Consider the following 16968-nt stretch of genomic DNA (forward strand, 5'->3'; position numbering starts at 1 on the left):
GGGAGCCACAGAAAAAGGAGGTAACAAAGAAAATAATGTATATATGAAAAAAACACACTGTCAGAACTAGTGTTATGGAAAGCGACTGAATAAAAATCTGTTTGATTACATTACACATTCACTGATAATTTACATTACTGATGTTATTGTTCATTCAATTCTTCTAGTAAAAAACAACAACAACAACAACAAACAATAAACATCCCTGCTAATGATAGTGCATGTGATAAAAAACATCACCATTAAGAATTCCTCTTGAACTGGTACACTTAAAAAGAAACTATGCTTTAAGTATGTACTCGCATTTATAGAAATAAACGTTAATAGTGTTTCAGGCATGTACCTTGAACAGTTGGGATATTTTGGGTAGTCAGTGTGGTTTCGTTCTCTGGGAACAATGAATGTGGTGGACAAACTGACCAACAGTCCGATCTAACATGCACTAGAGCAGCACAGCCCAACAGCTGGTAATGTCATAAAATATTTGTCAGATCACAAAAATAAAAAATGTCAATATATAGACAAATTACTAATTTTATCAAGGGAAAAAACAGTACCAGATGGCTTCATGTTTGCTTTACCTCTATAGATCTGTAAAACATTTAAATCAATTTATACCAACAAACACATTTTTAGGAAATTTTCCAAACATACTTTTGCTCATTTCATTAACATGTAAGATTTACTGCTTTAGAAATATCATTTAGTTTGGGATTTATTATGCAGTGCAACTGAGTTACCGGACTTCCTGCCAGTTAACTTGTTATTCTAACCCAAGTTTTCAAGCATTTGGTGCTTGGCAGGTGGTGAATTAAGACTCAGCCAAGACATCTCACAAAGACAGTAAAGTAACGCTGAGCAGTGACTCATCATCCACAGAGGACAACATCCTGCCTGACTCACTCAGGTTATGATAAGATCTACAGACAGAGCTGCATGGTGACTGGAAACTGGATGGTACTGATACTCTAAAAAGGTTTCCAGTCCAGTCTAGCATTACAGGTTTGAAGTGGGCAGAAACAATTTCCCTAAAAGCTATTTTGGAGGTGTATATAATAGCGTATATAACTGCTTTGATGTGAATGCAATGTAATGTATTATACAATTTATCTGTATGAAATTACATGTTTTCTTCACTTGAGTTTTAAAAATACATGGTATTTTATTTTTTACGTTTGTAGGCACTTACTGTGCACAGTGAGCTTGGCGTCATCTTAATGTGTTAGCTAACAATTTACATCATTGGAAGGCTGGATCAATTCGATTCGTTCATCATTGTAAACAATTGGATGTATGATTTAAACACGGAAGAACATCTCACAGCAAAACTCACGCATAAACATCAACAGAGCAATTGGGAGCTACTACTACATCAAGGCTAAAAACAGAGATCAAATAACTTTTTCCAAACAACTTTTTCATGTCGCGGCTTCAGGACACTTGGGTCATATCAGTACGGACGAGCAGTATGGAGGTATTTGGATGTTTCATAGTGTGTGTTTTGGACGATTCAAAAGTGAGCACTATCCGCCGCCATTATCCTTTGCCAGCTAGACCAACTCCAAAAGCGTTTTGATGACTCTGAAAGTTCCCTAAACCCTTCCTTGGCATGACGGTGAGTAGAAAATTGGTGAATCATCAATTTTGGGTGAAGTATCCCTTTAAATGGTCTTGCCCCATCCTACCTATCCAAACTACTAACAGCCTATATTCCACCTCGTCCTCTGCGCTCTCTGAACTCTTACCTTCTGGTCATTCCCTCAGTAAAAAAAAAAGCAATTGGTTGCAGGGCTTTCTCGCACCGTGCATCTTACTTATGGAATAGCCTCCCGCTACATATTAAAGAATTTTTAAAACCTTTCTTAAAACATACCCTTTTACCCAATGTTTGAGAGAAATTTGAGTTTTCTAATTGTTATATCCATGACTGTTTTTTTTACTTTTGTCTTTTTGTGTGTTCTTCTTCTGATTATTTGGTTGTCAAAGGGACAACGAGGAGTTTATATTTGGTTTTAAAAAAGTATCATATTAACGTGGATGAATCTACGTTACCCACACTTGTTAATGGGTCCATTTTCGATAAATATATCATTTTGTCTTTATTGTTATTTTGTTAGTATTATTAGTGGTCGGCTCGCCCAGCATTTCCTATTTTTTGCGGACGCTGCTCGGCGGGCCATGGGAATAACACCGCCGAATCGCCGTTTATGGTCGGAACTACGACGGTATCTGATCGTCTTCAAACCTCCGACTTTCATTCTTGATGAAACAATGAAACATTCTTAGCAAATGTTTTCGCTTTTGTCCGTCTTGCGCCGGTCCAAGAATTTCACCGTGCGCACAGAGGCTCATGGGAAATGTAGTGTGAATACACTTCACTTTCCAAAACTCCTCGTTGTCCCTTTAATCGTTTTTACTGTAATTGATTCTGTAAATTGATCAAGACCATGTTGCTACCATGGTGATTTTACACTTTAAATAAACTAAACTAAATTCCCAAATGTAAACACACACTCTCTAGATACCAAGCTCATTTTTACGTTCACCATCGTTCTTGTATATAACGCAGGACCATCGCATATTTGAAAATAAAGTAAAATTTGTGTGTGCCTTTCTTGGCCACCACATGAGCGTATTTCTGTCCAGCCACACACAACTGAGGAAAAAGAAACAGAGTAAAGGAGGATGAAGAAATGTGTTGTTTTCCTCCGATGCTACAACAATTTATTCTCTACAGAGCTGCAGGATACTTTCAGTTGTTCCAGTAAAGATGAAAGCCATTATAATTGATGTGTGTACATGCACACAGAAAACAGATGAATTACAAGATGTACTGCAGGCTACACTACACCACTACACTCACTGTCCTGTAATGTTTCTGCGTTTGGTGTGGTGTTTCTCTAGCTGCTGATGTGTGCCGTCCTCTGTGGTGAGTGGGTGGGCTGCGTGGGCTCCATCAGCTTCACCCACAGGCTCAGCGCACACACACACACACACACACACACACACACACACACACACACACACACACACACACACACACACACACACACACACACACACACACACACACACACACACACACACACACACACACACACACACACACACACACACACACACACACACACACACCAGGCTGCAGTTCAAAGAGGATCAAATTTTGCACTGCTAAAACAAATCGTAACTGAGATATCACAGCAAACAGGAAAACCCATGTCTAACACATAACTACAATGTTTTCTTTATAGGGTTTAAAGCAGTTATATAAGGTCCTCTGTGGTTATAATTATAATATCTTGGCATGAGCTCTAAGAAAGCAATTTTAAGTGGAGAGGCACTGTTACAGACAGTGGGTGTGGAGTTTGATGATTGAAAGACGCTGTCTTTTATTAGGTACGGAGGCTCTGTCAAGCTGCATTAATTAAAGGGAATTAAAGGCTCAAGTGCTTTTGCAGCTCAACTCTTACAAGGGACTAAAAGTCAGGTTATTTCAGCCTTGACCATTCTGATGTTCCTCTGGCAATCCATCGAAGTTTGTAGAGGCCTAACACTAAATCTCAAGTGCACCCATTAAAAGCAGTAAAGATAAGTACAGTTTGTGCAATGACTCCACCTGTTTAATGCGGCCAGTGATGTTGTGCTTTTTCTCTTTTCTATTAATGAAGTTCAAGCCTCTTAGGACAGAGCTCAACTTTTGTCAGCATTCATCTGGTGAAGTATTCACTATCAATTTTTCATTAAAATAATTTCATTTAAAATGAATGTTCATGCTGAATTATTATTGTGATATCATAAATGATGTCTGACTGCGGTAGTTAAAACACGTACCACAACATCAGAACAAAAATTAAAAAGGCACGACAACAAGGCCAAGCGGAAATGCAACAGTAAGAAGAAGCCATGAAGGACAGAGCGAGGACCCCTGACAGGACACTGATTCGAACAGTGACAGATGGTCCATCCTCATTCTGCTGTCTAGTCTGTATATCACAGCGGACATCTGCTCCCGAGCGTCACGGCTGCTGACACTCGGCTGGTCAGTGTGCCTGTCATGCTCAGGCCACTGCAGCTATTGTGTCAATATTTACTTTTCATGTGCAAAGTCTGCAACCACCACTCTGCACATTTCAGGTCATACTGTAGCTCTCTTTTTCTTTTTCTTTTTTAATGAGCAGTTGCTGACCTGGCAATGTTTTTCAGTTTCACAATACGTTCTGTATGTCAGCCTTTCATGAGGGAGGTCCTCCACTACAGATGGAGTGACGCAAGCAATGGCAAGAGTAACAGTCATGACGGCTGAAAGGATAACAAACAGGTCCCAAATACATATGACATGTTAATTCAATTTCTTTCAGTACAGTACGTTGTGTGTTTACAATATTTTAATGAGAGCTAGTGATGTACGCTGTCTCAAAAAAAAACACTGAAATAGAAATGGAAGCTATTCAAATCAACACATCCAATAATAAGAGTAGCTTTTTTGCAAGACTTGCGACCGGATTCAGAAACATGCAGTATGAATGTCCTGTTGATTATATCACTTGAGTTTATTATTGTTCAGTTCACTGCTCATGTTGTTAGAGATACAAAAAACATGTAATCATGAGTTGTCACCCACACATGCAAGCAGCCTGCTCTGAGCTCTGGCTAATGGAGCACAGGTTTAAGAGATATGCACTTACTGCGAGCGAGCATAGGCAGGCACACACACTCACACACCCAGCTGGAAATGACATATTTTCCAGAAGGTACCCAGTTAGAGGCGGAGAGCAGCACTGAAGTCCCATCTACCTAAAAAGTGTCCTCCTCTCCCCCTGCGCTGCTGTAAAAGCATCACTCTGTCTGGAGGAAGAAAGGTACTGGACCTGTTTGTTTTGTCTCAATGTATTACGAACATTAGAAATCCCAGTGTGCTCCAGGATGATTTGGGAGGCATATGAGAGGAAAACACTCTGATGGGTTTCATTTCATTTCACTGCACTAGCAAGTAGAGAAATATTGTGATGGTCCATCATTAAATAATCCAATCCGTCATTCGTTCAGAACTATGGTTTGTGGGTGCTGATCATCTTTGATTACAAAATTATTATTTTATTTTATTTACAAAATTTTGTGTTGCTATTTTGCTGAAAAGCAGATATAAGTTGAAACCCTTCTGGTATTTATGAAGGTAAGTCAAAGTTATCTTTGAAGAATTAAGAGTCTTAACGGCAGGGTTGCTGTGCTAGCAGAAGCTACTATACTATAGTATCACTATCAGACATATTGAGGCCAACGCCAGCAGGAACACCTGCAAGAACAATTCAAAAGAAAGAGTAGAAGCTCTGGTATATAAAAAAAATGCAGGTGACCTTTTTCCATCTTTTTTATCTACATCAGTGTAGGTGAGACAACGTGGAAACTACGGTAGATAATGTTGAGTAGATGTTTGCTTTAACACTTAAAATGACTGCATGGTCAGGTTGTAGCAATGCATACCTGGATGAATTGTAACATAATACAACATGGGAAATACATTGTGGTAACAGATTGGACCTCAGCTCACTCAACATCAACCAGTCAACATCTCCAATAAAATTAACTCTAATGTCCGCAAAAAAAAAAAAAAACATTAAAGGACAATTCCAGGCGAATTCAACTCGGGGGTATTTTCCTATCATTTTAGGTCTAAAAGAATGAATCTGAAGATTTTCAGTTTAATTGCTCCTGTTTTGCGTAGTTGCGTCTGTCCCCGCATCGCCACGGCAGCAATGAATGGGAGTGGATGTAAGTTCCGCTGCTTAGGCTGTTTACATCCCCCAAAGCCGCAATTTTTTTCCACAGACAGCATCAGATGGAGACTCAAACATGCACCGAGAAGTTTATTTACTTCAAGCAAGCCGACATGTTTGTAAAACTAGATCTAATTCAAAGTCTCCCGGAGTCTCGCGCGAGACCCAGTTGCCGTGCGCGGTGTGTTCACATGCAGTGGGAAAAGCTACCGTTTGTGTCATAAACACAGGAATATCAACTCTTGACTTGCTTCAAGTAAAAAAAACTTCTCAGCGCATACTTGAGTAGCCACCTGACGCTGTCTGTGGAAAAAAATGTTTACTTCAAGCAAGTAAAGAGTTGATATTCCTGTGTTCATGACACAAGCGGTAGCTCCTACTGCGCCTGAATACACCAGCACTGCAACTTCGGGCTCGCGCGAGACTCCGGGAGACTTTGAATTAGATCTAGTTTTACAAACATGTCGGCTTGCTTGAAGTAAATAAACTTCTCGGTGCATGTTTGAGTCGCCATCTGACGCTGTCAGTGGAAAAGAATTGCGGCTTTGAGGGCTGTAAACAGCCTAAACAGCGGAACTTACATCCACTCCCATTCATTGCTGCCGTGGCGATGCGGGGACAGATGCAACTACCGCTAAACAGGAGCAATTAAACTGAAAATCTTCAGATTCCTTCTTTTAGACCTAAAATGATATGAAAATACACCCCCGAGTTGAATTCGCCTGGAATTGTCCTTTAAGATTTGCTGCGCCATGGAGCCTCTAGTCTTCATTAAACTCAACCTTTTTTTCTCCAGATACACAAGGAATCATAAATGATGAGTTATGTGACTACTACAAATTAAACCCAACATTACTCATTAGAAAAGCCAACTTTGAAAAAGAATAGTCTACATTCACTGTGATACTAGCCATCTATTTAACATTAAAACGTTAATGTTGTCTTTTCAGAGCTTCATTTTCATAGAAACATCAACCTAATTAATAGTTACCACTATGTCTTCATTATTGTTTGATAACAACTCATCGAGAGGAAGTGAAAGTGGAACCAGCACAAGCTGACTCTGTCATTCTTAATGAATTAATGAAGTCAATTAAATATTAAAGTGAAGCCATGTCCAGTGAAGAGCTTATTTTCAGTGTGCACTCACACACTCCTCCATACAGTTACATGCACAAACACAATATGCAGCTGAGCCTTAACAGCCAGCAGCTTCTGTTCGGACTAAATCACTGCGGTCACATCACAGTATTACTGGGCATGTCACATTTAATTTCACCTCTGTATGTAGAACAACTCTGGTTTTTTGGTTTGGAAACCAGAAACCTACACAACTGGCTTAACAAATAATATTCTTCTTACATCTGGACTGTTTCTTTGCTTTTTATACCTGCTACAGTAAAGATGTGGTCATCTGGTTATACGTTCATTCACACACTTTATTTCACAATACAGATATGATTCCTATATATTTAATTTTGTTTATGTGGCCCATACAGGAAGCCCAGTCATCCTGCAGCGACAGAGCAGCAGTTATTGATTATACACTGCATTACCCATTCAGAACACTGCAAACCTCAGCTTATTAGTTTTGGCTCTCTACACTACACTACATTAACACCTAGGGCTCAATGAAGCACATGGTCTAAAGCACGTGGCACAATCACATTTAGGGTGTGTCCACATCACCTTCGCTATTTTAACAATGAAAAATCTCATTTCTGCACCCGGCACTTAATCTGCAAGGGTATTTCATCTCTTAATTATTCACGGGAGTGTTTCGAGCATAACATGTAAACGCCTCAAATTCAGTCGCCCTCCAGTCGCCCTGTACTTTCCAAGGCCCTACAAGACCAACAGCCCGATGCCAGTTGGCACTGCCTGCTCTCAAACCCAAACTGATTTCGATACTATAATGTATTACTTAGTACTTAGCATTTGCACCATTGTTTTTGAAACTTTCATGCCAGTAAAGCACCTCTAAATTTGAATTTGTGTGAGCAGGGGTGGAGAGGAGAAATGACCTTCACACAAGACAAGGTGAAGGGAGAGGGGATTGGACAGCTGTTGCCTGGTAACCGCCACAACGACAGGCTAGAGGAGACACATTGCTCCAGCTGCTATCAGCTGTTTAACGTCACCACAACCTGACACAGCACAAGAGATGCATCATAATCATCCAAAAAGGCCTCCTCAGCTGGGGTGTCCCCTATCATCAACACTCACCTAGACCTCAGGTAAGACTGATGCTTTAGCCCTTTTCCCTTTCCTATATCTACAGCAGCTCAGCTACACTGTCAGTACAGGTAGCTACTGAGGGAAGAGAGATTTACTCATTGTGGGATTTCCCAGCCTCTCTAAATACCCAGTGAAAAAAAAACTGATCTAAAGTGACACATACAAAACCTTTAACACTGATTGTTAATCATTTGTATGGCAATGGTTGAACTGGAAAATGTAATAGATAAATGAGTGGCAATCATTTAATTGGCTGCCAGGATCAGGTTGCTGTCACACAGATCTGATCTTGAACAGAAATAGAACAGAATATTTACTGATCTTAATATTAAAATACTAAAATTAGACACAGTACAAGAGCTGTTTGTTCTCATCGCAATACAACAACAAACAGCTGGATAAGAGCATCTGTCTAGTTGCACCATTTGCCATTTTCTTTCCATACTTGACCTTACAAGTAAGTGAAACCATCCGCCCGAAACCCCTGTAGCAAATAGACAACAACAACTGTTATTTTCAATAACAGAGAAACTAGAGGTAAATGTGGTAAATGGTGCTTTCTCAGATGGTGAACAGGTAGAAAAACAAGCAAAACTATGTAGCTATGAGACAGATATCATCTATAGTTTAGCTGAACAGCTCAGGTACATTGTTTGGGGCGACAACTCAATTCCCTTGTACATTTACTCTACTATACTCTAGATTCAAGTACACTGTGCTATAGAAGAAATATCCATGTAATCATAGATGGCTTTTGTAACCCAAAAAACAAGAAATGTGCTTAACAGAGTCCTTCACAGCAGACGGGGTTGTAACCCGATTACATAAATAGACCAGAGATTCTCAGAGGACCCAGAGACACAACCGCACCAAGCAAAAGGACAGAACAATGTTTCCAACACTAGTCAACAGTGAGTACCAAACCTGGACTGTACTGCCATCATGAAATGCCAAATCCTGTAATTGTTATCTTGCAAAAATATAAGTTGCTAGGCAACGGCCATGGAGGGGGTTTGTGGGGTGAACATAGCTGCCACCTACAGTAAGACTATAACATTTACATGAACCCTGAGACCAAGCCGTGACACTTATACTCATCAAAGAAATTCTGCTGAACCATAATATCTTGTTTTTTCCAACAAACTCCTCATTGTACAAAGACAGGACACACACATATACCCATAAAAATCATAAACCGGTTCTTTCCACAAATGCCTTACTCGGTCAGCTCCGTAATCTGCAACCCTGATGCTCTTTTCTTGATATAAAAATAAAAATAATGTCTCATTAATTATTATCACCAGCACCAGTACGTGCCACACATGGTCATGGCGTGTTTTGTCAAATCATCCAGATTGTCGTTGAAGTCTGAAAAATGTAGTGTTGTTGTTAGTGTACCCTGAGCTGCCATTACTCACTTACATAACATGTTGAGACACAAAGTGTAGGTTCTCTGCAGTTTATTTTATATAAATAAAGACATTTTAGTGTTCTATTTAAAAGTGAGATTAAAAAAAGGGAGAAAATCCACCAAAAACCTTAAAGCAGAAGTAAGCGATCCGGTCGTTTTGGCTAATGCTGCGTTCCAGGCAGGCTTTTGAAACCGTAAATTACAGCTTCAAGTCACAACTTACGACTTTGTAGCGTTCCAGGCAACCCACTCGTGTTTTTCCGACCTGTTTTACCGGTGAAAGTCACTATAACGGCCACTCGTAACTTCCGACCCGTGAAGTCGTACCAGATCGAACTGGTACGACTTCACAGGTCGGAAAAACACGAGTTACGGGCTTCCTTGAACGCACCATAACCGCCCTCGTCCCTACGTCACCACATTCAGGCGCATCCCTTGGCTGCACCAGACTGGCTCTGGCTGCACACACAGCCCTTCATGCCGTTCTCTCTCCTCATTGGATAAAACTTGTAGGATACGAGAAAAGTTTTCTCCTCGGCTCAGAGCAGAGCAGAGTGTCTGAGAGAGCCGTGTTTCGGTCCAAACACTCTATGTAAGTGATTGCTGTCGGAAGATATAACTATTTAAGACTTATATTAACACAAAAATATCGCTTACTTCTGCTTTAAAGATTTCTGTGTTGTTTGAGTAGTTTAAACATTTAATGGTAGGGAAGGAGATCTTTTTCTGGGGCTTTTTTTTATTTATTTTTTACCATATTGCTTGAAATCCTGTTCACACCCCAATTGCAATTAATTCAATGCTTTTTCACCAAAATGAAAAATCTCAGTCACCTGTGGAACGGACAATCCTGTAAAACCACCATCCAATCATTTTGAACGCCATGAATGAATTCATTGGATCGTGATGCGTTTATAAAACTGCCATCTGTCCCTCCCTCCCCCCTCTTCGTGTGTTAATCGCGCACATGCTCGGAGTCTTCAACAATTTACGATACAGAAAAGACGACACCAGAGCCAAAGCTTATGCTAGCTTGCTAATTTCAACAAGACAGTTACAGCAACGTTATAGCAGATAAGAACAAGCATTGCGCGTTTCTGCGCTCTGGAGGCATGGCTTCAGAGAGAAGTCTGAAGAAAGGGGCTTGGACTTCTGAATCGTGTGTTTTCAAGATGTAGCATGCTCAACCCGTTTTTCCAGGATCTCCTACTCTACCTTTAAGTTTTCAGTTGGTTGTTATTATTTTCATGGTCAGCCAAATTAGATCTTTCAACTGAAGATGAAGACAAAGAAATTCTGATACTTGAGCTACAACAACAGACCCGTTAATGCATCAGAGCAATGGCAGATTTTCTATAAAATGCAGGTGCAGTGATCTTTCATACATTTAAGAAACCAAAGGCCATTTTTTAACTGCCCTCCAAAGCAAACATTAATTATTTATGCAAAAATGTAAATCAGACACATCATTTTTGTCCAATTAATTTGATTCTTTGTATACTCAAACAACATTTACAGAAGCAGCTCAGTGTTCTTCTCTCTTTCTACATCACTACATCACTATACATCACACATCAGTAGGCCAATTTCTCCACATTATGATCCCACGTTTCAGACATGTACGCACATGCTGCTAACATGCACAACCACACCAACTTCAAAGTGTCCACTGTAGAGGAAGATGTGGAGAGAAATGATAGGGTTCTTGGTAACAGGCATACAGTAATTAGACATAATGAGTAGCTTATAGGGCAGCAGTGGGTGAAGCTGCCTATCTGTATAGCTGTGGGTCCATCAGCCACAACGTTACAGTGATCAGAGAGCTGATTGGAAAAGGGCAGAGCAATGATGTAATAACTCAACTTCACAAGTTTATATTTGAAGCTTTTCTGCTCGGACAAGACGGTTTGTCCCAGAAAATCAACTGTAGATGTATATGCTTCAATAATAATTAATAATAATTATTATAATTAATAATAATAATTATTATTATTAATAATAATAATTAATAACTAGAAAAAGCATTTCCAAGAATGGAAATGGTGTGACTGCTGACAGCAACTGAACGCTGTTGCAGAATTAGCAAATAGTGCAAGCAGTGATCACCATACAAATGTTTGACCAAGGTCGGAATCGAACCCACAACCTCATGGTCATTAGACTTCCACTCTGCCTCTAGGCCACAGTGCACACACAGTTGCAGAGACTGTTGTCTTTTAATGATCTGCACACTGTCAACATCAAGAAAGCTTGAGAGTCAAGCTTGAATGACTTAGAATGAAAATTTCTGTGAATTTCAGGCTGAGAGCAGCAGTTTCAACATGAAGCAAGTTATCAGAAGTCAACAGATGACGACTGGGAAAATAATTCACTATAATTGTTGTTGAGGCAAAATTTGAACCAGCAACCTTCAGGTCTCCAGACCAGCAAGCTAACCACTAGGCTACAGACAGAGACAGTATGTGAGGGGTAAAGAAAACCTTTGATACAATGAGCTTTATACTATGAGGAATCAAAGACTGTCCAATGACAGCTGAATAATTGGAATCAAAAGTCAAGCAATGATGTGAAATGACTGAGGCAGGAATCGAACCCATGACCATATGATCACTAAACCTTTACTCTGCCACTCGGCTACAGAGAGCACACTGCTTTCAAGACTGTTGTCATTCATTCTAATGTGATGATGTGCTGCAAACTGGTATGAGTAATCAAGGAGATAACAAACACCTGTAACCAATTGAAGGCGGTGGAGGAGAGCAGAATTCAACATAACATAACAAGAGTTCTTCCCTTGGATTCGAACCAGTGACCTTGGGGTTGGGAAGCAGCCACCCTAACCCCTACACTACAGTGGAGTTGTCAAGAAGACTGTTGTCTGTTAATGATCTGCACACTGTCAACATCTAAAAAGTTAAATATTTTAAAAAGTATAAAGAGTTAAAAAGAGAAAAGTAATGCCAATAAAGTCCAGAAAAAGCTGCACGTTTTGATATATGAATTGTTGAAATAGCACAAAGTATGAAGGACTAGAAGAAGACCGTAAAAAGGCGGAAGAAAATGGCCAAACAGAAGAACAATAGTGTGACTGCTCAGCAGTCACACTAATAATTATTATTCCATCAACCTCAGCCATGTCAAAGGGAGAGTATGTGCACTTACAACAACGCAGTCTTGTGCCTTGGCTCGGTTCACTCTGCTCCCACAGGGGAGTTCAGTTTCAGCCCTGCCCAGTATGAGACTGCAGAGGACCGAGCTATTATGCCATAGGCGACTATATGCACCATCAAAGCAAGTTTTTATGTCTGAAATACACTACTGTATTCAATGTATCAATTAGTAGCATAAATGCTAAGGTTTATGATGATAAATGGTTTTTGGTGTCTCTTGTTCACAGTTCTTTGATTTTCCTCGGAGCAGATGTACTGCCAAGATTTGTTTATACCATACGCCCCATCAGATAGAAACTGCAGCCTGTTAACTAAACAGTCACAGGTTTGATTTGCTACAACAGCCCATATGGGTCCATCAGCGTCCATGTGTCCTCAGCCAAAGCCTCAGCCACTCTTCTGTGCTCACTCTAGAGGCTCATCACATGAAATATCTAATTTTGTACTTCTAACAGGCACAGTGAAGCTCCTGAATGTTAACCACCAACTGTCTACATGTAATCCTCAATGACCCAAAACAAACATGGTTTAGCTTCAAGAAGAAGGAAACTGAGGAGGCCATGATGTGGACCTTATCTGGGCTACAGCACAACACAACTAAACCCGGCCAGCACAAAGATATTTTACGCCACATCGTTCCTGAAAGAACGATGCACGCACACAATCCTTGATCATGTTCTATGTTTTCTCAGGATCATAACATTTAACAGATTAGGCACACAGCTGCAGAAATCTATTGACAACATACATTAGATGGCAACATAACATCTAGACCCATCTGCAGTATGATAATATAAGCAAATGTCATTTAGTTATCGCCCTCACTGCCACTACAGAGGCACGTATACACATATGAAACCCTTGGTGTGACTTTGACTTAAACAACAACCACCATCTGTAATAAGACAAAGATGCTCTGTGGAAACATGGCTGTGAACTTCTACTCTACTGACCAGTGATGGTCTCACGCGCCCCCACGGCAACGAGTCAAAGGCGTCAACAAAAGAGCCCAATGTCAACACAGTGAAACCTGGACATGCAGTGGGGGAATTACTGGAATTAACTCAATTATGTTTGTGTCATATGCAGTTTTAGACAAGAGGTTGATGTTCTGTGTAAATCTCCTTAATATGAAATAGATCCTATCAGGACACAGAGCCGTGGTGAAGGTTACAGCGCTCCCCTCTCTATTTAAAACCCCTCTGTAATACTTTCTGTCCTTGCCACTGGCTTTGTCACACTTTGATTAAGTAAGTGTAATACTTAAGTGTTTAATAGAAGGACTATTATATAGAGCAGCTTAAAATAAATTTGATATTAATGAAAGGTTTTGCTACATCGATGACTGATGTCAACACTTTGTTGCAATCAGTGATGTCTGTCTGAGGGAACCAGACAAAAGAGGTACATCTTCTCTCTAAAATTATATAAACAAGTCTTAACCTTCAGATTTTTGGCAGCTGCCATAAATCTTCTCAAACAAAGATAACAGTCATTTGTTATAGACCTAAAATAACATAATTTTCTCTTGCAAATCATTAGTACAACTGGCTAGCAGGCATCTACTGACAAAATCAGCACAATTCAACAATGAAGACATGTAACTTTCTGTTTGCTTTGCCACTTTCCAGCTCTTATGTTAAAGGGTAAATGTTCTTCATGTATGTTTATACTTAATCCTAAATGATTGCTCTCCATAGTCAACAGTGCTAATTTTACCCAGGTGTAAATAGCTAATGTGTAGCCAATGTGATTATTAGCACCTGGGTGTTTATAGAGAGAGACGTTGAGCACCCCACATGGCATTATGTTGACACCTTCCATCCAAGACAAACTGTGGTAACAAAAGCTGCTAATTGACGGTCGGCATAACTCTAGTTAAAAATCCTCTTATTGAAGTATTAACATTATTTTTCCAACACTATATTGAGCTCACTATGAATTGTTTACAGAGCCATGACATACATGGTGTGAAGGGTTTCTGTAGTACATCAATGGGCCAAACCCCAGACAAATAACATGTTTATTACAGCTCCAAACTAGTATTGTCATCACTTGTCATCATTGTAATTAAATACATAAACACATTTTTCCTCGTTAAACAGTGATATTTTTTTCCCATTGCAAGAAGCCAAACATCATAAGGCCAAGTCAACACCAAACTGATCCAGTAAACCCCAAGAAAGAGACAGAGAAATGACCAAAACTGTACCAGGATTGGATGAGCAGCAGCACTCACCTTTTCAATTTTGTCCAACCATTCCTTATTCTGGGCCAATTCGGCCATGAAGGCCTGGTGCTTCAGCCATTTCTTATGAAGCTTCTGGGTCTCGTCTCTGCTGCTGTCCCTCGCCATCAGCATCTTCTCACACACCCAGTCCCCAAGCTGGACGAGAGAGGCAGGGAGATGATGAAAGGGAGTGAGAGAGAGAGAGAGAGAGAGAGAGAGAGAGAGAGAGAGAGAGAGAGAGAGACATAGGTCAACACTGGATGAGTAAGAATACTGTAAATAACTGTTGCTGTGGGGTGTTGGTTTTATAGAAACTGATTTCTCATCCAAAAACATTTGGATGTAAAACACTTTCACACTAATAAGTTGTACACTTATGCTGAAATTCTGTCCCGTTCATACGTTTGATTGCATCAGAGTCATACACATTATAATTCAAACATGTATGTTTTCATTATCTTCTATCATGTGAAAATGCTAAAGAACAACAACAAAGGGTGTGCTGTAGATAAACACACCAGCAACACATATGGTGAGAAATGCAAGGTCAAAGACACAGACATGAATATTTAATGACGCACAGCAGGCACATGTAGGCAGACACACGTGTACCAACAAGCATGGCGGCAGGAATTCACATGTACACACAACGGATCACAGTGTTCACAGTATCAACACTCACCCACACAGTAAACATCCCCCACACACACACACACATACACACACACACTCTCCATCAAAGCGTTAGAGCTGCACGTTCTGCACACACAGATTGTCTGTGTGAGGCAAACACACAGTGAGAACCCTTCACGCCTGTGCCGACAGCATCACCAACGTATTCAGGTCAGCATCAGCACCCTCATCTCTCCGTCATCAGCATCCTCACACCTGCGCGCAACATTTCCACCTGCACCTCCGTCAGCCATAACCGCTCTCCTCTCACCCAACCGTGCAGCGAAATAACTGGTTTACCAGCGCTGTTTAACAGGAACAGCCCACGGGGTTGTGGCGGCTGCAGGCAGCCGCTGGTATCCGCATCCTCGCTGGTCTGCCGTCACACACATGCAAAGATGCTCTTCACCGCAGAGCCAGATGGAGAGAACGAGGAGGGGAAGGGAACGATCTCAGACAGAGATGCTCCTTCTGGATGGGTTAGCACAAAAGGTGTGCTGAGAGGAAAACGCCAGCCATGAGGGTGAGTAACAAGAGCACTGGAGGCTGAAGAGACAGACCGGAGGCTTCAAACTGAGGCTGCGCTCCCCTCTTTCCTCGCTGTGTTGCTGAGGACTCGCCGTATGCTCAACCGGGAGAGAGAGACAGAGAGGAGGGGTGGGGGCGGATCAGTGACGAGCGAGAGGGCAAGAATGAGGATGACTGAGAGAAGAAGAAGATGAAAAAAAAAAACCTCTTCCCCAAAACAATAAAATGGCAGGCAGCCGAGCCGACGCAAGAGTGCTCCTCCCCTGCCTCACACCTACAGCAAGCAGGCGAGTGAGTGGGCTGGTCGGAGGAGAGATGGACTGAGGAGGAGGAGGAGGAGGGGGAGGGGGAGGAGCTAAAGAGTGGGATAGGGAATTTTTGGGGGGGGCAGGGGAGGCAGGCAGTGCCTCCAGGCTCACCGGTCATGGCTAATGATGCTGAGCTGGAGGAGCTGGAGGGGGGAGGTGGGCTAGTGGAAACGGTGTCAAAGCAGGGGGATGGATGAGTGTGAGCACAGAGAAACGGTACAAACAGAAGAAGAGATTTTTTTTATTTTTTTTTTTGCCGCTTTAATGGATTGAAGCACGCCCGTCTCCACCAAACAGCCGAGCTCACGACTCCTCTAGAGCTGCTTTTGTTTTATTCTTCCTCACCCCGCGCACTACACACACCACCCCCCTCTACCATCCCTCTGTTCCTCTCTGCAGCAGTCCCAGGCAGCTGTACTCTGTGTCTCCAGCTTGCCTGATGCCGCTGCAGTGGTAAAGCAGAGAGAAAAGAGAGAGAGAGAGAAACAGTGGAGGTTTGGCGAAGGAGGGGTGATAGTGGGATGAGAGAGACAGCTAGTGGAGGATTGGACGGAGCAGTGATTTATCCCGAATGATGTATTTGTAGTCTAATAGATTTACTGCTCCTCTTTCCTTTAAAGGAACCAGGGCTGGATTT

The 16968-nt window shown here is 41.2% G+C and overlaps 1 protein-coding gene across 1 annotated transcript in view; it reads right to left on the reverse strand.

Moving 5' to 3' along the window:
- The window catches only part of sptbn4b (spectrin, beta, non-erythrocytic 4b), a gene marked incomplete at both ends in the record, with an annotated part of 70485 nt that overhangs the window by 22676 nt on the left and 30841 nt on the right, over window positions 1-16968 (reverse strand). Inside the window, one exon of the mRNA XM_083985560.1 lies at window positions 14833-14979. Within this exon, the coding sequence (XP_083841686.1) occupies window positions 14833-14979 (147 nt within the window). The remainder of the gene's footprint in view (window positions 1-14832; window positions 14980-16968) is intronic.

This window comes from Trachurus trachurus (assembly GCF_905171665.1).
Source record: "Trachurus trachurus genome assembly, chromosome: 13".
NCBI lineage: Eukaryota > Metazoa > Chordata > Actinopteri > Carangiformes > Carangidae > Trachurus > Trachurus trachurus.